The sequence below is a fragment of the Erithacus rubecula genome, assembly GCF_903797595.1.
Source record: "Erithacus rubecula genome assembly, chromosome: 20".
NCBI classification, from domain to species: Eukaryota; Metazoa; Chordata; class Aves; order Passeriformes; family Muscicapidae; genus Erithacus; species Erithacus rubecula.
Window position 1 is genome coordinate 9,488,313 of NC_136672.1, and position 21,415 is coordinate 9,509,727.

The 21,415-nt window shown below is 44.1% G+C and overlaps 1 protein-coding gene across 2 annotated transcripts; it reads left to right on the forward strand.

The window, feature by feature from the left end:
* Nucleotides 1–3,584: 3,584 nt before the first annotated feature.
* On the forward strand, nucleotides 3,585–20,075 carry PRKAR1A (protein kinase cAMP-dependent type I regulatory subunit alpha). Of its 2 annotated transcripts, XM_079323496.1 has the most exons (12): nucleotides 3,585–3,714; nucleotides 4,565–4,628; nucleotides 6,747–6,925; nucleotides 11,951–12,124; nucleotides 12,757–12,848; nucleotides 13,027–13,088; nucleotides 13,583–13,629; nucleotides 14,148–14,306; nucleotides 14,730–14,790; nucleotides 15,056–15,177; nucleotides 15,736–15,817; nucleotides 17,562–20,075. In XM_079323496.1, exons 3-12 carry the CDS (start codon nucleotides 6,749–6,751, stop codon nucleotides 17,732–17,734), a joined length of 1,149 nt encoding a protein of 382 aa, XP_079179622.1. In that variant the 5' UTR covers nucleotides 3,585–3,714; nucleotides 4,565–4,628; nucleotides 6,747–6,748; the 3' UTR covers nucleotides 17,735–20,075. The 2 variants fall into 2 exon arrangements, with proteins under 2 accessions (XP_079179622.1, XP_079179623.1); XM_079323497.1 differs by lacking the exon at nucleotides 4,565–4,628 and having other exon boundaries at nucleotides 3,635–3,714.
* The last annotated feature ends 1,340 nt before the right edge of the window (nucleotides 20,076–21,415 follow it).

A 21,415-nucleotide genomic window follows, 5' to 3' on the forward strand; every position in this document is an offset into this window, starting at 1 on the left:
AACTGTTGCCCACTGCATTAATGCCTGTCCTCATCTGGAGCTGAGGAGAGGGAGAGTCCTTGAAGTGCAGAGACACCTGAGTAAGGAGTTCCCAATAAATATTGTCAGGAGGGTGTTAGAGACTTCTTGCCCTGCTGTTGAGGTGGAGGCTAATCCCTGATCTAGGACAGAACTCCCTAGGCTAGCAAAGAGAACCCTGAATTCAAGTTCAACCCAGCTGAGTGGCAGGAAGAGCACCATTATCAATGTCAGAACTTAACCAGGGTATCCTGGCTTTTTCAAAATGCCTGTGGTTCAGCTGACACAGGAGAGCTGTGTGGCACAGCTCTGATAATCACAGCCTCCCTCACGCTGAGCTCATCAGCACTGACTCAGGAGGGAAAATGTTCCCAGTGCTGCCCCTTGGGTGTTGTTCCAGCTGGGAACCACGCTGGGAGTCTGCAGGGCTGTGCTGCAGCAGCACGTCTGGAGATGGAGATGGATTCCCCCACTGGTCTGTCTCTTAGATCTGGGCACTTCAGGGCATTTTTTTTTCTTGGCACTTGCTTTCTCTGTTTTGAGTCTTAGCAGTCGTTTTCTTCTTCAAAGTAACATATGGAAATGGTTTGGGATGTGCCCATAGTGAACTGGTTCTGCTCTGGGCACGCAGAGCTGACGTCAGCCAGACCAAAGCCTGCCCACGCCACCTCTCAGGGTGCACGGGGTTCTGAGCCCATCAGTCATGCTGGGGCTACAGCAGGAAATTCAAGCATTATCATCAAGCATCATCAATATCAATTCCTTGTTCTGTTCCTTTATCACCTTTCATGTGGCAAAATTACAGATTTGACACTGTAAAACTCATCCAGAGGCTCAGACTCCTTGGCAAACACTGCATTGCTGAGTGTCCTTCTCTCCCTGCATGCAGGTACACTGAAGTGACACTCAAGTGTCACACTCAAAGCTGTCAGGATCCAGAGTTTGACCTGGAACCCAGACGTTCTCAAATAATCCATGTTAAAAGAGAATATATTTTTGTGTGTTTAGGTTTCTAGTCTATGGATCTTCCTATGAATCACTGTGTGGTGCTGTGAGCCAAGGTGTGCAGCAGTAAGAGAGGGTTATTTTCTGTGCTAGCTAAAGCTTAAATGGAATAAAGGGAGCCATGCCCAGAGGATACAGTGTGAACTCTGCCTCTGGCACCTCATGGTCCACAGTGAGCTCCCAGGTTTTAATTTCACTGATTTTCTTTTGTAGATTTCAGGGCTGTTTGGGGTAACAGCAGCTTCTGTTTGTAAATGAAACCTTTCTGTACCACTAAAACTTCTTCTTTCCCCTTTCACTGTACCCCAAAACAGCACATGTTGCAGTCACTGTCATCAGGAGTGTTCTAGGTTGTGCTCTACCCCTCTGAAACCCCATTTTTACCTCAAGGATGATGGGCATACATGATTTAACACCTAAACCAGTATGTGTGTGACAAAACAATCGTCTGCTTCAATCTGCCACTCGTTTGATTCATTTGGCTTCAACCCCAGAAGCCCAGAACAGGGTCCTGAGTTGGGTGGTACCTTCAGTGGAAGCCCCTGGCACTCCAGCTCCTGTGCAGCTCTCCACAGGCACTGTTCATTTGGCTGCCACTGTCACGCAGCTCCTGTTCCACGCTCACAGCAGGGGTGGGTGACGTCTGTGCCCTTATTTCCCATTTCCCCCTGAGCTCTCCTCTGCTCTCCAGCAGCCACAGCCCTGGGCAGCAGATTGCTCCATGAGAAACTGATGCATGAAGTTGTTTGAAATGAAAGTTGTGGGAACAGCGCTGACGGTAATGCGAGTTACTTACTCAGGAATGTTTAATGAGATGGTTAAGACCAGGATCTGCCTGTAATTCACACCAGACCAAATGGAACAGGGCTTTGTTTGCTTTTCATTTCCCTTACGTCTTTCGGCGGTGTGAGAATTAACACGTGGGGACGTAGGAGCATCAGCTTATGTTAGTGTGATTTAACTCTGAGGGATCAGCCAGTGCTGATCCACTGAACCTGGGCTGGCTCCACAGGACTCCTCCTGAAAGCTGCTTCTGTTCTTGCTCTCCTGGCTCCAGGAATCCAGCAGGGATTGCACCAACTACAACAGAACACTTGTTTCCCCAAGAAAGAGGACGTTGCAGAACAGGTTTTACACACTTTGTTCCAGATGGGATCTATCCCAAAACAGCACCAGGGCTTGTCCAAACAAGGAGTGAGATGTGACAGTAGCTTGTAAAGAAAAAAAAGGGGAGGTAAAAAGCCCAAAAAGAAATGTGTAGGTGGGAATGCAGATGACTTTTTGTGGTGTTCAGAAACTTGCAGTAGTTTTGAGTTAGAGAAGGAACTGTTCTGTAACCAGGTGAGCAATGCTTGATGCTGTACTCTGACAGTGTTTCACAAATATTAATTACTCTTATTTATATTTTTCATAAAAGTACCAGCTTTGAGCTTAATGTCAGAAAATACTGGACCCTGGTTTGAAATTAGACTGATTAGACACAAGTTATCAAAGATTTGGGGAATGTGAGCTCAGGGGCTGGATTGGGTCTGTCGGAATTGCAGGTCCAAGATCTACACCCAAGTTATTACTCTTTATTTCTTTAATGTAAGGGCTAATAAACAAAAAACCTGCCAGCAGGTAGATCTGGATGGCTCATGTGTCATTGCACAAACACCACTATCTTCTTATATCAAAATATACGTCAAACTGTTGTTATTGAGAGTAATTTTCACTGCACATTACGTGATTCTCCCATACAGGTTAAGCACGAGTGAGTGCTGGCTGAAATGATGTAACATTGGAGTAAAAAACTGAGTTGTTCTGTGTTGCAAGATCAGCAAATGCACAATCCAGGGTTAATATTTAGGGATCGTTTCTCCTTCCCAAGCCCAGAGATGGGTTCTGCTCATGCCAGCACAGCCCGGATATTCCATGATTTCAAACTTTAAATTATTTCTTACAGCTTGGAGTAGACAAAGTGAAGGAATCAAAGGGCTCATCTCAGCTATAAAGACACGTGAAATAACCCCCCACGCGGATTTACACTGATTATAGTAAAATCTTTACCAAACTTTAATATCGTTTATTTCCCTCCACCTTTAACAATCTCTGATCTTTTAACCGGATCCTTTCCATGTCGGGGATCACCAGCACCCGCGTCGGTGTGGAGTTGATATCCTCGCTTCCCTCAGGGCATCCCACGCCTGTCGCCATTCCCGTTCCCCTCACGGTTTCCCACTCCTCTCGCTATTCCCGTTGCCCTCACGGTTTCCCACTCCTTTCGGCCATTCCTGTTCCCCTGAGGGTTTCCATCTCCTCTCGCCATTCCCGCTCTCCTCAGAGCATCCCTCTCCCCTCAGGGTTTCCCCTCCTCTCGCCGTTCCCTCTCCCCTCAGGGTTTCCCCTCCTCCCGCCGTTCCCGCTCCCCTCAGGGGATCTCGCGCCCCTCAGCGGACCCCACACGCTGTTCCCGCCAGCCCCGCGCGCCTTAAAGCCGCAGCTCCTCCCGCGCTGCTCCCCCGCCCGCACCAGCGCCGTGCCCACCGTTGCCCCTTTAAGGTTACCGCGGCGACGGGCCCGGGCCAGAGCGAGGCGCATTGACGTCACGGCGGGCGGGGCCCGTCCGGCCGGTCGGTTTCCGGTGCCGCCGCTGCAGCGAGGCCGCGGCCGGGCCGGGACGGGCGGGGGGTCCCGGCGGAGCCGCCGCAGGTGAGCGAGGCGGGGGCAGCGGCCGGGCGGCCCCGGGCTGGCGGCGGGGCCGGGGGCGATGAGAACCGGGCGGGACGGGCGCGGAGCGGGAGGCTGCGGCCTTGGGGCGGGGCCGGCCCGGCTGAGGGAGCGGGGCCGCGGCTCCGGGGCTGCTGCGGGGGCAGCGGCGCTTTCTCGGGCCGGTGTCCGAATGGGCCCCGCGGGCTGCGGGGCGGCGTTTCCGGCCCTTCGTGCCGGTTGCGTCCCCGCTGCTCCGGCGGTACCGGCTCGGCGCCTCCCGGTGCCCCCGGCTCAGCCCCGCGCTGCGTGAGGGACGGGCAGGGCTGGGAGGGGCGGCCACGCCTCGGGAAAGCTTTGGGAACGCGCAGCAAAAATGGCTCGTAGAGATCCCGGAGGTGTCATTTTATACATTTCCTCGCCCTTCTTGCCCGTGTGTGCTCACGGGGTGTGATTTGCGGCGGTCACGGAGCCGCCGGGGCTCTCCGGGGCCGGTGCATTGACCTTCACCGGGCTGGCGGAACTAAAGCAGCGAGTGCTGAACCTGCCGGCGCTTTCTCAGCCCGTGTTTGTGTTTATGCAACGCAAATCCACGTGTGTTTGTGTGTGTGTCCTTGAGCAGGGATTAGGTGTGACAAGAACGACACCTGGTTGAAGTGTTGGTAATTCCATATTAACTCGAAGCTTTCTGTAATCTCCAGCAGCAGAATTCAGAGGGGCACGTTGTTGTGTTGCCTCTCTGCCCTGGGTTTTCCTGCTGCTGCCCCAGCAGGATAAAACCCATGATGGGACTTCAGTGACTTGTCATTTCTCAAAATTATTTTGACTGAATCCGTTTTTTCCCTTTCAAAAGCTGATCCTGGGATCAACATATCTTACTGCATATTAATAAGCTGTTGCCACACTCCCTGTACCAGGTAACTTTCTTTATATTTCATCCAAAAATGCCCTGAGAAATTCTTTCCTGTTTCTTTAACTCTCACAGTGTTAATTTTCTTATGAAAAAAAAAAATGACATGAAATGTGTGCCTATATACATGTATGCCTAAAAAAATATATATTTTAAAATGGTTTTATAACCTTGTGATGGGCTCAGCCAGGCTAGATGCTAAGCACCCACCAAAACTGCTCCATCACTGCCCTCCTCAACTCAACAACAGAAGGAAAATATAAGGAAAGGCTCCTGGACTGAGATAAAGGAGAGATCATTCTCCACTTGTCATCATGGGCAAAACAGACTCCACTCAGGGAAATCTGTAATAAATTAAACTAATTAAATTTGAGTAGGATAATGAGAAATAAAGCCAAATCTTACAAGCATCTTCCTGGCCCTCTCCCTTCTTTCCAGCCTTAACTTTTCTCCTGATTTTCTCTATTTCCCCTCACCACAGAGGATGGGGGTTGCAGTCAGTTTGTTACATGTTGTTTCTGCTGCTCCATCCTGCTCAGGGGAAGACTCCTCACACCTTCCCCATGGGAAACAGGCCTCCATGGGCTTCACAATATTGTCCTTCTGCAGGCTGCTCTCCAGCCTGGTTCCCCTTCCATGGCCACAACTCCTGCCAGAAAACCACTCCAGTGTGGGATTCTTATGGGTTCATACTCTGTGCATTGCACTGTTCTAGTGTGGGGACCTCCATAGGGTGTGGATGGATCTCTGCTCCCCATGGATCTCCAGGGGCTGTGGGTGGATCTCTGCTCCCCATGGATCTCCAGGAGCTGTGGGTGGATCTCTGCTCCCCATGGATCTCCAGGGGCTGTGGATGGATCTCCAGGGGCTGTGGGTGGATCTCTGCTCCCCATGGATCTCCAGGGGCTGTGGGTGGATCTCTGCTCCCTGTGGATCTCTGCTCCCCATGGATCTTCAGGAGCTGTGGGTGGATCTCTGTTCCCTGTGGATCTCTGCTCCCCATGGATCTTCAGGAGCTGTGGGTGGATCTCTGTTCCCTGTGGATCTCTGCTCCCCATGGATCTTCAGGAGCTGTGGGTGGATCTCTGCTCCCTGTGGATCTCTGCTCCCCATGGATCTCCAGGAGCTGTGGGTGGATCTCTGCTCCCCATGGATCTCCAGGGGCTGTGGGTGGATCTCTGCTCCCCATGGATCTCCAGGGGCTGTGGATTGATCTCTGCTCCTCATGGATCTCCAGGGGCTGTGGGTGGATCTCTGCTCCCTGTGGATCTCTGCTCCCCATGGATCTCCAGGAGCTGTGGGTGGATCTCTGCTCCCCATGGATCTCCCTGGGCTGTATCCCAGGCTGCCAGGGAATCCATACTGCAAGGCCTGGGGCAGACATGAGGGGGGGGAAAAAATCTGCCTAAGAACATTTTTGAAGATGTCATAGCTGAAGTGCTTTGAAAACTTGGCATCATAAAAGACACTTCAAGCTGTACTCTTCATTATTTACAGTTGAAGAGGTATTTTTGGGGTTGCAGTGTATCCATGAAATAAGTGATGAGGAATGAGCAGGTTTAAATTACACAGGAGCTTTTTAGCAGCCATGCCTGTAATCCATAACTTCCGTTAGCAGGAGCTGCCTTGGCATTTTGGCTTTGGCTTCAACCTGAGCATGTTTCACTTCCGAATGCTGCTCCTGCTTGGCCTCTCACATTTCCAGCTCCCACCCACCTCCCTCCTGGCCCTCATCCATCCCCATGACCCCACACAGCTCCTGACAGGAGCCTCCAGTCCTACAAAACCCTGTTCAAGCAGCAGGAACTTCAGGTGGCATCTTCCCTGAATTGGAGCACTCACAGGGCTTGAGTTGTTGAAGCTTCTTCAGCTCAATCAAATGTTTTTCCTTTTCTGCTTGTGGCTGTAGAGCCCCTAGAGTTTTGATTTCTGATTTCGTTCCAGGTGCTAAATAAGTTCACAGCATTTTCTTTAGCTTAATTACTGCTCTGGTAGGTAAAGGTGTTTTTTTTTTTTTTTGCTGTGGTGTCAGTAAGATAATGCAGCATAACTTTGTTTTAGGCAGCAACACCTTTGTTTCCAGTAGTTTTTTTCTGATTTAACCTTCTCCTTCTGTTCCCTTCAGCAATGGCAGCTTCCAGCAGCAGCAGCAGCGAGGAGGAGCGGAGCCTCCGGGAATGTGAACTTTACATCCAAAAACACAACATCCAGCAGCTGCTGAAGGATTGCATTGTACAGTTGTGCACAGTGAGACCTGAAAGACCCATGGGATTCATCAGAGAGTACTTTGAGAGATTGGAGAAGGTGAAAATACTCAATGGGAGGGAAGGAGGGTGGAGCAACTTGTATTTAAATGTATCTTTCTCATTTAGGAGCTGAACTGCAGATTTGACCAGTTGTGTTGATTGTTTGAAGTTGGAAGTGGTGCTTTTGGAAAACAGATCCTGTTTTCCAGTGGTTTGTGCACCTCTGTCATACCAAAGCCTGTAGGACAGAACATAAAGTGACAAGGAGACTTACCCAGCTGGGATACAGGCTGATCCCAGCCCAGTGCTTACTCATGGAAGCTGATACACAGTGTACATGGGTGTGTCCAGGGCTGGAGAACTCTGGGCTTTGACCTTGCTGGATGCTGCTGAGGGCATTTGGATTCTTCTATTGATTTCCAGTGATGTGGGTAGAGCACAGAAGTGGTGCCAATGTTGTGATCCAGGCCTAGCTGAAGAGAAGAGTTTGCATTCCAGGTCTCTGTTTCTGCCTCCTCTTGGGAGTTCAGTGTTGGTGTCCCTCTTGTGTTTGTCCTGAGGTCCCTTTGGTGTTTTTATTGTTGGCAGCATTCTGGGATCTTGGGAATGAAAGCATCCAGAGTTGAAACAATGATTTCACACTCTTCTGACCTGTTAATTTTGTATATTGATATCTAAGCAGGTAGGAAAAGGAGCTGCAGTGGAAATGGGAATATTAAAGGCTTGTGCAGAGGAAAGGTTGGATACAACTGTACTCAGAACATGGAATTAGTAAATAATGTAACTGTGTCCTTGTGCAGCAGCTGTTTGCAGGTGTTTCTCTCAGTACTTGTATAGGGCAGTTAGATATTTATCTTAGTTTTTTTGTTCTAGTGAGTTACTAACTGCTGATACAAAGAAGAAAATTAACACTGAACATCATAAATATGTCTGGTGGAAATTGTGTTTTAATTGAAGTGTTCAGGATAAATACTAGGAAATGACCAAGGGGTGCAGACTACCTGCTACAACTCATAATTTATTTGGGGAACATTTTGCTTATCAAATGAAGATCTCTGACTTCTTTTGGTGTGTGTATCAGCAACAAACTATAATGAGGTTCTAAATAAATAATGAGGTTCTGAATAATGAGATTCTTAAAAATCCCTTGTCCCTGCCTGTTACAATGACTCCTTCCTCTCCTTGGGTTCTGGAGTTTTGAAGTACTGCTAGGCTGGGAATTATAAAACATCACCACAGGTATCTGTAGACAAAATTTTACCAAGAAAACTGCATTACCATGCTTAGAATAAATCCTAAACCAGTCCATATGTGGGGATGTAAAATAGGATTATTTGGGTGCTTTTGTGCAGTGGATTTATGGTCAACATGCAGTATTTAGGAATTTAATTTGTTTTTTAGCAAGATAACAAGTCCAGCTCTGAATGTAATGACATGAATGTTGGAATTGAGTAAGTTGATGATTTTATTCTGGTGCACATTGACTCTCTGTCTACTCTGTCAGCCTACACTGAAGCTGAAAATAAAACTGGTTAGGTAATGTTTTTTGCCCTTCATTTCCTCTCACAATTCTGGTCAGGGTCTTTCTCATGGGTTCCAAGTGCCCTCTAGTGCAGCTGGAGCTACAAGTGAAACTGGAGCATTTTTTTTTCTTGCCTCCTAGGATTTAAAACTTGCTGCAGCTTCCTCTGGGTGGTTTCCCCACTCAGCCTGGGTTGGGCTGAGTTTACCCAGGTGATGATGAGGTACCCAGGTACCTCCACAGCTCTCAGGTGAACATCCTGTGCTGGGCTGGCAACTCCTGACATCCTTCTCTGCAGAGCACAACTGCTCAGTCCTGTTATTAACCAGCTCCAGCTCAGTCCTCAGCTCTGCTACAGCAAAAATGCCTGAAAGTCCCTCTGCTTCACCTCCCCAAATCCTGTCTTTTACATCTGTAATAAAACAGAGCAACTTTTCAATGTGCTTTCAAAATTTTCCTCTCTCTGACTGTGTCTCAACCCCAGGTTTTTTTGGTAAGATGGATTTTTGAAGGAACACTTTTGAAAACTGAAGTGAGGTTGCTATTTTCTCTCTCATTTTCTTGACAAGTCATGTCTTCCACTGCACACAAACAGAGCTGATTCACTGGCATGTTATTAAAATATGTTGAAGAAATTTAAACATGCTTTAGAATTTCTGATCAGAAACATCAAAATTGCTGCCTCTGAGATTTTACAGCTGCTATAGGAATTCAAATGTCCTCCTCTGGGTTGTGAAAGCTGTTAGATGAATCTAATTACTACTCATTGATTGTATAAATGGTTTTATTTTATTTATTTGTGGTGTGCTAAGGCCTCTGTTCTCTTTGCTGTGCAAACATGGCTGGTGATACCAATACCTGCTAAAAGCTGTAACAGCTCTCCAGTGCTGGGCTGGGCTGTGAAATGCAGCTTGAGCTGTGGAAATTTAATGTAGAGATCATTATTGCAGCCTGCATGCTTGAAATGTTGTATGATGCAGTTGTTTTATAGAAAGCTGGAATTATTAAGTGTGATGGACATGCAGTCACTGTCCCTGTTCCCCACCACCTGCCCTGCTCAGATACCTGAATATTTTTCCATTTTATTTAAGTGTTTCTTTTGCAAGACAAGCTAGTTTAGGAGAATATACTGTGCAATTTTGAATTTATGGCAGAGCTTTTTAAAAAATGCTTTTATAGCTTCTTAATATTTGGGGTTTTTAAAATATGATGTAAATGAAATACTGACTGACCAGAGGAAGTTGAGACTGGTGCAATGACAGTTAGCAGGTTTTACAGTGTACACCATAATTCTGGAATTCAAAGGTCTTTAATAGCTGGTAGAATTAAATCTGAGCATGTGAAGTGTTATCACTTCAGTATTACTTGTAATAATTGAAGTGGACTTAATAAAATTTGTTATTTATCAGGAAAAATAAGACTTGCAGTTTGTGACTGGCACTGAAATCTGACAACTGCCTCATCAGCTGAAAGTCCAGAATCAACATTTGGATGTAATAAATAGATTATTCCTAAATGTCTCAAATCCTGGGAATGTTTATACTGATGAGTACAGAGCAAACTGAGTGTCTTTATCCATTTTGTGTTTGATGTGAGGAGTTTCTAGACTTGAACAAACACCTTTTCCTCATAAACACTGGCTAAATCCAAAGGTGTCTGACAGTAGCAACTGCCACTCTTTCTTTAGGCCCTGCTGTAATTTCTCTGTTTAATAAATGGGATTCAGTGTCAGAAATTGTAAAAAGTGTCTGTTAAAAAGATGAAAACTGAGATTATAGGATGTCATGGCACAGGGCTGTCTGGCAGTGTGTAATATGAATATCTGGAGATTTATGGTTTAGTTGACATAGTGATGTTTGGAGTTGATGATCTTGGAGTTCTTTTTTAACCTCATTCTGTGGTTATATTCTGTGATTTGTCCCAGGGAGAATCTTGGTGTGTGTGTGTATGGACTATTTAGAATAACTGGTGTATTTTAAATTTAAATTACATCTCTAACTTGTTTCTGTGTCCATCCCCTACCTTACTATACTGAAAAAAAAAAACAAGAAAAAAAAAGTTAGTAATAAATTTTGGGCCAGACAGAAGTTACCAGTTATATTTTCTTGTGTTAGTGCAGTTTCCTTCTCCCTGGGTGGGGCATTGCCCTGAGGAGTCTCTTGAAGAGTATTTTGATAACAACTCCCTCACTAAATGCTTCTGAAATGCTTCAATCTCTGATCACAATATTTAATATTTTATGTGATACTGGAAAAACCCCAGCAGCTGGTGTTCACTTATTCAAAAAGTGTCTTTTTTAATGGGATAAGTATTTTGTACATGAACAAACATGTTCTGTGGTTGATGGTGAGGCAGTTTACACCAAACACTTATTACTGCTCAGGCTATTTTTAATTTCATCTCTGTTGAGACTCGTTCCTCTAAAATCAGAGGACAGAATAAATGAGTTCTAAATACATTTTGCTCCCAAGGCTGGGAAATATGGCAGTGTGTTATCAATGGGCAGAGAGCAGGAAATGGAATGTGCTCCTTGGCTCTGGGAGAAAGGCAGTGGAAACTCCCAGGAATGGTTTTCCTCAGGCTGCTGCTGTTATCCAGAGCCTCAGTGCCCAGCTGGACCAAGGACACTGGGACAAACCCAGCTTTTACAAGGGCTGCAGCTCTGGGAGAACAAATGAGTCCTTGTTCTTTTACAGAATGTCCCAAACCCCTGATTCCTAATGCTGGGAAAGTCATTTGAGCTGTTATGATGTCAATGTTCTGACTCCAGGCTTGGCTGTTTTGTTTTTAATCTGATTTTAGTTGATTGAGGTGAATCGTTTGAAGAATCAAATTTCTGTGTGTCAAGTTAATTAGAATTTGTGTTGTTGTAAGTATCCTGGTCTTCTATAGTATCACTACAGTAAGATACTGAAGGAAATAAGGAAAACATGTAACTTTGTGCAAGGTTTGCATGTGGTTTGCATTAAAAAATCCCACTTTAGCCTCCAGCATCCTTCCTCCAGCCCTTTTGAAAGCAGCGTTCATGTTTCTTTCTCCTAAAATAAATGTTGGTAAATGAGTATCAAGTTGGTCCATGACTCAACCTCTTTCAAAAGCTTCTCATATAACATGGATTTATGAGGAATTGCTCCTGTGTCTTTCAACTCCCAAAAGGCTTTAACACCTCACAGTGAGGGGAGGAACTCCCTCCTTGCAGCTGGGGAAGTGCCTTCAGCATCTGAGGAATGTCCTCAGCACCTGTTGAATACACTGGCAGAAACCAGAATCAACTTCTCCACACCAGTAGTTTAATAAATGGAGAAGAACTCAATAAATGAACAGCATTGTGATATGGTAGGAATGAAAGGCACATCTACCACATGTTTTGAAAGGCCTTTGATCTCAGATGCTGCAGTCTCCTGTTTGCCTTAATGTGGGAATAATGTACACAGGAAGCTCCCTGGTGTTGGCAGGCTGGGCTGCAACATGATACACTACTCCCTTTTTTTTTTTTTTTTTTTTTTTTTTCCTTTCTCCCTTTGGATTATATGACACAAACATGTCTTCCTTCCTGTTTAGGAGGAAACAAAGCAGTTGTTGAATCAGCTGAAGTCTGGTTCTCGCTCGGACTCCCGGGAGGATGAGATCTCCCCTCCTCCTCCCCTCAACCCCGTGGTTAAATATCGCTCACGACGTGGGGCCATCAGTGCAGAAGTCTACACAGAAGAGGATGCTGCCTCTTATGTTAGAAAGGTGCTCTGACTCTTCAGCCTTGCTCAAAATTACATCCACAATCCAAGAGTTTTATCTGAGCCCACCTTCTATCCAGGGTATTAAATAACACCAAGCTCTTGGAGCCTGTTATGTCATAATTGCTGTAAAAAGCAGACCTGTGTGTGTGGCTGTTTAACTGAAGACAGAATAACCTATCATGCAATTAAACCATATATTCATATATTACTTAGACCTGTTCCCTTTGAGGTCATGTCTATTTAAATGTGCATATATTTAGATATATTATATACAATGTGCTCCCAGTTATTTGGCAGTTGCAGCAACATTTGGCCTAATGGCAGAGCAGGCTTGCTGCTGTTCCCAGGAAAACACAGGTTGAACAGATATTTGTCCTTGTGCAAAAAACCTTACAAACTGGGCATGGAATTATGCTTTTCAGTTGTATAAAATTATACAAAATTATATTTTCCTTGTATTCAAACTGTCTGTAAATGTTGACTATATTTGGGGGTTGTATTTATAGTGCTTGAAGGAAAATGGAAAAACTCAGCCAGTATTTTCTAGCAATTTAAGTTATATATTTACCATGGGAAATGCAGAAATTTTTCCTGAGAAAAATTAACCATTTGCTTTCTCTGATTCTCTCCTAGGTTATTCCAAAAGATTATAAAACCATGGCTGCTTTGGCAAAAGCAATTGAGAAGAATGTGCTGTTTACCCATCTTGATGATAATGAGAGGAGGTAAGAGGAAATCTTGGCGGGGTTAAGGTTTGTGGAAGGGCAGAATTCAGAACTAAATGTGTCACAAATCTGCAGTGGTCAGTGGAAGCACAGAGCTCCAGAGCAGCATTGCTGGGTTGGGGTGCAGTTGTGTGGAGTTGTGCAGGATTTTGGCTGATTTTGGTGTCCTCTCCTGCAGTGACATCTTCGATGCGATGTTCCCCGTCACTTACATCGCAGGAGAGACTGTCATCCAGCAAGGCAAGTGCCAGAGTTTGCTCTGGGCATCCTCTGGGGATGGGGAGCTGCCTCTGCTCTAGTGCTCTCAGTTTGGGTTTGTTTTTTTAATGTAAAAGCAGGGTCACTGCAGCCACACAACTTCTTGTTGTGTTCCCTGAAGCACTTCATACTGAAGTGGGGAGTTGGGAGCCACTCAAGGAGGATGTGGCTTCCTTAAATAGATTGTCTGTTGGGATTATTGTCCTTTGATGACTCTGGAGAATTGTTATGTCAGTTTATGGATTGGGTTTGCCTTTCCAGTAATCCTGGAATTGCTGCTGCTCTCCTGGGTACCAGTAGATGTCCCCTTTCATGGGGCTGAGGAGTCTGAAAGCAGCAAAATGTGTTTCACCCTGCAAACTGTGCAAAAATTTGTCAGCCTTGTTGGAGTCTAAACATCAAAGTTGGCAGAGATGCCAGTTCCTTCTTAGTATATTCAGTTTAGTGTATATTCAATTTTTTCTTCTTCTTCTTAGGTGATGAAGGTGATAACTTCTATGTTGTTGATCAAGGAGAAATGGATGTAAGCATTTCTGGTAGTTTATTAACAATTTGTTCATTCCTAGCAGAAGAATACTCTGATATTTGTAGGCCTCTTCTATAGACCCTGCCTTTAGCTGCTCATCTCACTTAAGTTCTTACTTGCAGAATTTTGTTTTGCTCCTTAACAGCTCAGTCTGACTGCACAGACTGAGTTTCAAAATGAAAGCTTTGGGCACAATACAGATGTTTTAAGCATGCAGGGTGGAGTTGAGGTGTGGGGCAGACTTTTTACTTTCCAGCCCAGCTCATTCATAGCTCTTCATGACACAGACCTTGTTGAGATGTTATTTCTCAGGAGTCTGTGTGTGTAGAGTCTGTGCATGTGATGTAGGAGGGAATCCCTCTGTCAATGACAACACAAATTGTGCTGGTGTTGGGAGCGCTGATAAAACCCTGAAATGATCAACCTTGGTACAGCTGTGGGAATCTCCTTGTACTCCCAAGGGAGCAGGGGGCAGCAGGAAGCTGAGGTGTGTGTGACCATGCTCTGCCTTGCAGGTTTATGTGAACAGTGAGTGGGCCACCAGTGTGGGTGAGGGTGGCAGCTTTGGAGAGCTCGCCCTCATCTACGGCACCCCCCGAGCTGCCACCGTCAAAGCCAAGACCAACGTCAAGTTGTGGGGCATTGACAGGGACAGCTACAGAAGGATCCTGATGGCAAGTATCCCTCAGAACCTGGCTGTGTGCTTGGGGGCTTGTGTATCCTAGGTATCTGTCCTTCTGCCTGTCCTTTGCTGGAGTTATTTATTCCAAATCCTGCTGTCTGTTCAGTAATCAGAAAGCTGATTGCTCAATGTGTATCTCACAGGCACAGGGCAAGGGGGAATCTTGCATTAGTGAGCAAAACAATGCTACTGTTAAACTGAGCTGAGAGTGTAATAAGGCTGCAATAAATGCTGAGTGCTTTAGGAATGTTGCTCAACTGGAATATTACTGAGAGAACTCAATTTCAAAACATTTCATCTTGTGGGTTTGGGGTCTGTGAGACAGAACACTGTGTGTCTGGTTAAATTTGTTTGTGTCTGGAGTTTTGCTTGGAGTGGAAAAGAAAACTTTGTGTCCTTTCCTTTTTTTTTATAGGGAAATACTTTGAGAAAGAGAAATATGTATGAGAAATTCCTTAGTAAAGTATCTATATTGGGTAAGTGAGATGATTTTTGTTCTGGAGTGGAATCAATTGCCACATTGTAATGAAGCTGTTACCCAGCATTATGATGATTACAGGCTATTGTGGTAATTCATCACAACTGCTTCTCTGCATCAATCCAAAATAACTCTAATTCAAATCTTGATCACTGATGCACAAATGCAGCCAGAAATACACTGACCTCTGCATAAACACAGAGCAAAAAGTGTAATTTGTGCCTTGAGAAGACCCTTTCAGTAATGCATTCTTAACTCTGTAGAATCTCTGGACAAGTGGGAGCGTCTCACTGTGGCCGATGCCTTGGAACCGGTACTATTTGAGGATGGCCAGAAGATTGTGGTCCAGGGAGAGCCAGGGGATGAGTTCTTCATTATCTTGGAGGTAAGCAAGCTCAAAAGCTCAAAACTTGACCTTTTTTTTTATGGTATCCCAAAGCAGGCACTTGGAGAAGAACAAAACATAAGCATGTACTTCCAGAGAATCCCTAAAGAAACATCATCTTGCTGGACATGCAGCAACTTGGATTTAGTTTTGCTGTTTCCACAAATGATACTTCCAGGAAAAAAAATAGCAAGTTTCTGACTGAAATGAATGTACCTTTTTGAGATTAGAGACCTCTTCTAGATAGCTGGTAATGCCTTACTAGTGTTGTGATTGTCTTCTGTCTGGTGGTTTGTCTTTTTTTTTTTTCTGGGTTGTTTTGCTAGTCAAACTGTAATACTGCTACTGTCAGGAAAAGCAGGAAGAAGTCACTGCTGTGGGTGTGTAAATGTTCAAGATGTTTAATGCTTAGAGAGGAGAGGAGCAGTTGTTCTTCTACAGCAGTTAGGTGAAGTGGTTTTTTAACAGTTATTTCTGCAAAGCAGCTGATTTTTGGAAATGGAGTGTGTGCAGTGATGCTGGAAATTCCAGTTGTTTGACTGCTGTCATTTATTGAAGGGCACAGCTGCAGTGCTACAGCGCCGGTCAGAAAATGAGGAATTTGTTGAAGTGGGCAGACTGGGACCTTCTGATTACTTTGGTGAGTTATGTTGTGACAGCTGTGGCTGCAGCCACCACTGTCACCATTTTGTCTGTGCTCTGTCAATGGCAGAGATAAGCTGGATTTGTTTAATTACTGTTTTGGACTCCTGTGGTTGCTGTCAGCATTGGGTGAGTATCAGAGTCACTTGGCACTCAGGTGTGCACACAGGATGTGATTGTTCCACACTACTTTACTGTAAAAAATTATTTGGCCTGACCTCCCTGCCCTGAGCAGAGCTGAATTTGAAATGACCTCATTTTCCTCATGGCTGTGTCCAGTTGAGTTTGCTGTGTCTCCAGGGATGGAGATCAGACAGCCTCTCTGGGCAGTTCCTTTCTCTGTCTAACCAGCCTTGTGGAGAGGTTTTCTCCTTCATGCCTGACAAGAATTTCCTGTTCTGCAGCCTGTTGCTTTCTCTCTGTCTTTCCCTATGCAGCCTGGGTTTGTCTTTGTAGTCACTCATTACACAGCTGAAGACAGCAGGAAGGTAAAAAATTCCTTCCTTGGCCTTCTGTTCTCCAGTCAGAAGGGAATGTGGTCAGAACCTGCTGTTTAATGGTTAAATACAGCTCTCTCACACTTTTCACATTTTTTGGGTAGTTCTTCTCCTCTTGATAAAACCTTTTGGTTGTCCAGGTTTTCAGCTCTGTAGATGATGTAAGCAGCAAACCCTCTGTTGCAAGGCTTGAATTGGGATGGACTCAAGTGCATGGGCTCTGCCCAAAGGCCTGCTTGGCTCAAGATCCAGAACTAGATTTCAATCTGTGTCATTTCATGTTTTCTAATATTTCCATTTGTGTTCTCTTGAGTTTCCCACTCTAAATATTATCACACTCATTGTGTTCAGGTGCTGCAGACCTTTCCTTGAGGGCTTTAACTCTCCCTTAGAACCTCCTTACTCTTTAGCAAGCCTCTCTTTTGGAGGCTGCTGAGTTCAGCAGTTTTAATTGGGCACAGAGGAAAAGTTTTCCTCATTTCTTTTGAACACCACTTCTGATAATGCAGGCAGAAGTGTTCTCCAAGGAGCACGGAGTTCTTTCCTCAGTCCTGAACATGGAAAGAACTCAAGTCCAAAACCAAAGTAGCTGCTGTGGTTTCTTTCCATGCTTGTTGTAGGAATGTTAGGGGCTGTTTCTGATAACAGGGGCTTGTTGAAAACTTCATTTCCAAATATGTTGTTCAGCAGTTGAAACAAAGTTTTTGTTTGTGCAAAACTTTAAAAATGGAGGTTCAGTGGGACTTCAAAATGCTCCTTTTCCACAGCCCCATGACAAAGAGTCTTGATTCTGGCCAGCCATGGGTCAAAGGCTTCTATCTGGTGCATTAATGTTTTGTTTGTTTACATCAAAACCATGCTCTTGTTGTCCTGAGTTTCCTAGAAACACCAGAATTGAGCAGTACTATTAGAAAAATAACTCCTTGTTGACTAGGAAAATTACATGGTAAATTGAAACATGACCTTTCCTCAAACAGACACAGTATTGAAAATTTTTGAGGCTTTTTTTTTCAGAGGGACTTGAATGTGGACAGGCTTTTTTAATAACAGAATCATCAAGTAGATTTTTTTTTTTTTTTTTTGAAACTGCCTTCACAGTTGCTTTTAATGTAATTACTAGGTACTTGTTCTGAGCAGTGCTAAAGCCCGAATTCCCTTCTCTGCCATTTGAAGTGGAGAAGGGTCATTTCTGTGCCTCTTTTCCCCATGGGTTGGTGAGTGTGTTTGCTGTTTCTGCTGTCCCAGGTGAGATTGCTCTGCTGATGAACCGTCCTCGTGCTGCCACCGTGGTGGCTCGTGGCCCCTTGAAATGTGTGAAGCTGGACCGGCCCCGCTTCGAGCGTGTGCTGGGCCCCTGCTCTGACATCCTCAAGAGGAACATCCAGCAGTACAACAGTTTTGTATCACTGTCTGTCTGAAACCTTCCTCCCTGTCCAAGCCATGCTTCACAAATGCAGACTGCTTTCTTCCCCTTGTGCAGAGCCACATCACCACTGGCATTTGCAGCTTCCTGTTAAAACAAAAGTCCGGTTAAACAAAAAAAAAAAAAAGAAAAAAAAAACCTGCTTATCATGGCACTGTCATTAATTTAGAGCATATTATTTCTGTGCTCTCTGTCCCATTAAATTAATAGAAAAAGTTGAATGGAGACGTTTGCTTCTCTCTGTGCACCAGTGTCCAACTCAGGCCAGTGCAGCCTTGCTCCAGTGAGGGAGAGACCTCCATACCATTGCCATAGAGTGAGGAGGTGACAGTAAAGGGGGGGGAAAAGTTCTTTTAAAAGTGTTTCTCAAATTATTGGACAGATTTTAAGGCTGTGGTCATCACCTGCTGTATTTCTTTTCACATGAGAGCTACCCTTGTAACTGAGCTGTTTGGGGTTTTCTGGGTTTCGTTTCCATTTTCTGGGTGCTGTAATCCTGGGTTCAATCGTGAGGCATCAGCTGCTAAGAAAGCCACAGTTGGAATTTACCAGTATAATTGTTCCTGTGTTTGCTGGTTTAAGATTGCATAGTTCTGTTCTTGTCAAGTGTAAATCCAAAGCTTTCCAGGTTCATAGTTCTGCTGAACTACTGCAGTTGTTGATCCATTTGCTGACTTGCCGCAACTGATCTTTTTCACTTGTTCTTTCTCCAGCCATTGATTTGCCATTTCAAACTCTTTCTGTTCCAAGTGGCAAGAACTAAATGCTACATGAATTGCCTGACTTTGGTCTCTAGTACATAGATTGGTGTAAGAGTGGTGCAGCTGTCCAGCTGTTAGTACTCTTTGAGTGCTTAGATTGGTGTAGAAGTCAAAAGCAAACATTTGATTTTCCCTGTGAATTGTTTTGTTAATCCTCAGCTGACTTTTAAGAAACCACCATCAGTTCAAGTGACCCTTTGTTGCCAGGGAAAAGAAATTCTGAGTGTTTTGGCCAGTATCACTTGCAGGTGACAAGATTGCTGGTCTGTAAAGCTCCATTATTCTTGGTAGATAATGTGAGGCAGAAAAACTGAGTGTTTGAACTTTCCTGCAACACTCAATTGTTTTAAGTTTTTAGAGCTGTCAGTTCATCATTTTAAAAATTATTCACTATAAATTTAATTCAAAGCCAAAAGGTGAATTCTCTTTTCTTGCTTATGAAATTTCCACCACACTCATTTCATCCTTTTTATTTTTCTCCCCCCCGAAGTTCAATCTGTTGCGGAGTCTTAAATGTATTTCAGTATTTCCAAGCTTTGTGTTCCATTACTCTGTGCTCACCAAGACTTCCCAAAAGTTTTTACTGAATTCCACGGTTCAATAATTGTAGGCAATTTTTAAGGTTTCCTTTAAACTGTAATTTATATCAAGTAGCATAGGTTTGTATTTGGGAGTGACAGCAAGCAGTTTGGCATTTGTTGTGCAACTACTTTAACGATGGAGCCCTTGTTTTATTTCCTTTCTGAGGTGGAGTGGATGCAAATCCAACATTTTCCTGGGTATGGAGAGAATCAGGAAGAATCTGCTAATTCATGCAGAATAATACTGAAGGTACCAAGCCTTTACTAAAGGTTTCAGGGTGTTTCTGAAACTGAAATCCCAAGAATGGGATTGAAATGCTTGTAGTTTGAGTTCTCTATTCAAGAGATGTTGAATAGAGGATTTCTCCCAGAGTCCTTAAGGAATAAGCAAATGCTACCTTTTTTTGGTTCTTTTTTTTTTTTAGTTCCTTTTTTTTTTTTTTTAGGTAAAACTTTTTTTTTCTTAAGTTTTGACTCTGCAAGTTTTTTTCTTCATATGTGTTCTTTGTGTTACATTAAAGCACCAAAAACTCTGTAAACCAGTTAGAGCTCCACAGAAAAAAATGCACATTTTTTTTATATAAGGCTTTCTAATCAAGTTTCACTACTGCATCTTTTTAGCTTGCTGTTTACTCCCTTTTGTAGTTTTACCTACAAGATTTTAAGATAAATCAGCTAAGTCTGAGTTAAATATTAAACACAGTTATAGCTTTACCTTTGTGTGCAATTTCAATATGTTTGAAACCACAATTGGCATAGTTTTGCCTTAGCTAACATTCAGGGCTTTAGAAGTAATTTTTTGCTAGTCTATCTTCAGCAAATTGATGAAGTCTATTGCCCTAGGAAGCTATAGTCAACCAGAGGACCATTTTTGTATTGTTACCTGACTCTATAAGTCTGATTTACTGTATGTGCTAATATATTATATTATATTCCTTTTGTTATAGATTGTCCTAATGGCAGGTAAAGCAATAAAATGATTTAAATTCTTAAATGCAATCAGCCTCTTTTATTTTTACCTCATGTTTTTCCTTTGGCTTTAGAGGATGGTTATGAATGAAGCAGCAGAAAAATAAGCAGCTTAATGGATTAGCTTGTTGTAAACTCCAGGGGTGAGTTCAGGTCCTGGGGAGAGCTTGGTCTCCACGTGCCAGACTGGGAATTCCTCTGCACTTGTGCCTGTGTCCTGTTTGGCTCCTGGCAGCCTGTGCTGCTCTGATCTCTCCCAAGGTGTTAATTCCCAGCCCAACCATGATTTTTGGAGCTCAGGAGTTTTTCTAAGTTGAAAACTTAAGACACTTTGCAGCCCCTTAATGAGCATGTGGTGGGTAATCCTGAGTAAGTTATGGTGGGAAATGGAAAAAAGGGGATTTTCAGCTGGGAATGAAGTAGGAAAAAAAATTGAAGAGTGACCTGAAGCAGCTCAGACTTAGATGTGTTTTACACCCAGCTCCAAGAAAGCTGAACCACTCAGCTTTGAAGGTCCAGTAAAAATGTATCTATAATGTAAAGGAGAATAAAAGTAAGAAGAACCCTGTGTTCCAGCCATTTAAATATCTATGGGTTATTTTCCTTCACCCTGCCCTCCTTTTCCCAATCCCCTCCACTGAAAAAAACAGTCTGAAACCAGAACCTTTGTTACCTAAAGTGAAACTAAACCCTCCACTTCCAGCCTTATAACTAGAAATCCATATTTTATAACTACAACTTTAAGCTTATCTTCTGTTGCCATGTGCTTCCTGTTGAAGCAGCCAACAGTCACCATTCCATGACAAATGATAGAATTAATTCTGGGTTTGTCCTGTGTGGGGAGAACACAAAAAGTCACCAGTAGAGGGAGGTAAAACTTTGGGAGTTCATTGTCCTGGACAGAAATAACCACCAGAGCAAACATGCTGAAAAGGAATCAAATCCTCTTATTTTCATCTGTTCTCTGTCCACAAGAGTGAAAAGGTCTGTAAGTCCCAAGAGTAGAAAGGTCAAGAATGTGCTTGAGACTGTTAAAAAGTTGGAAATGCAAGGACTTGTCTGAACCACAATTTGGGAGAGACTAAAGGAGCCTGGAGTGGGGTTTGTGTGGGGTTTTGGTGGGTTTTTATGGGGTTTTTGCTCACCTTTGTGGCCTCAGAATACTGGAGGAATTTCTTCACTAAGAAACACTCCAAACTTCCTCAAACACAAAAATAGGCACCTGTAGGACACACTCAGAACTGCACCTCTCCTGTGGCTCTGCACTTTGGAGCCAGGTGCTTTGTCAGATTATTGTGGATTTAAATGAAGCACCTGTGAAAAACAGCTGTGGCCAAATGAGCTTGATTCCTTCCTTGCATCATC

Bases quoted from the DNA above. Each gene is read 5' to 3' on its own strand.
- PRKAR1A (XM_079323496.1), top strand. From the start codon at position 6,749: ATGGCAGCTTCCAGCAGCAGCAGCAGCGAGGAGGAGCGGAGCCTCCGG. The intron at 12,125-12,756 runs GTGCTCTGACTC...ATTCTCTCCTAG, and splicing joins CTGCCTCTTATGTTAGAAAG to GTTATTCCAAAAGATTATAA. The intron at 15,818-17,561 runs GTGAGTTATGTT...CTGCTGTCCCAG, and splicing joins GGGACCTTCTGATTACTTTG to GTGAGATTGCTCTGCTGATG.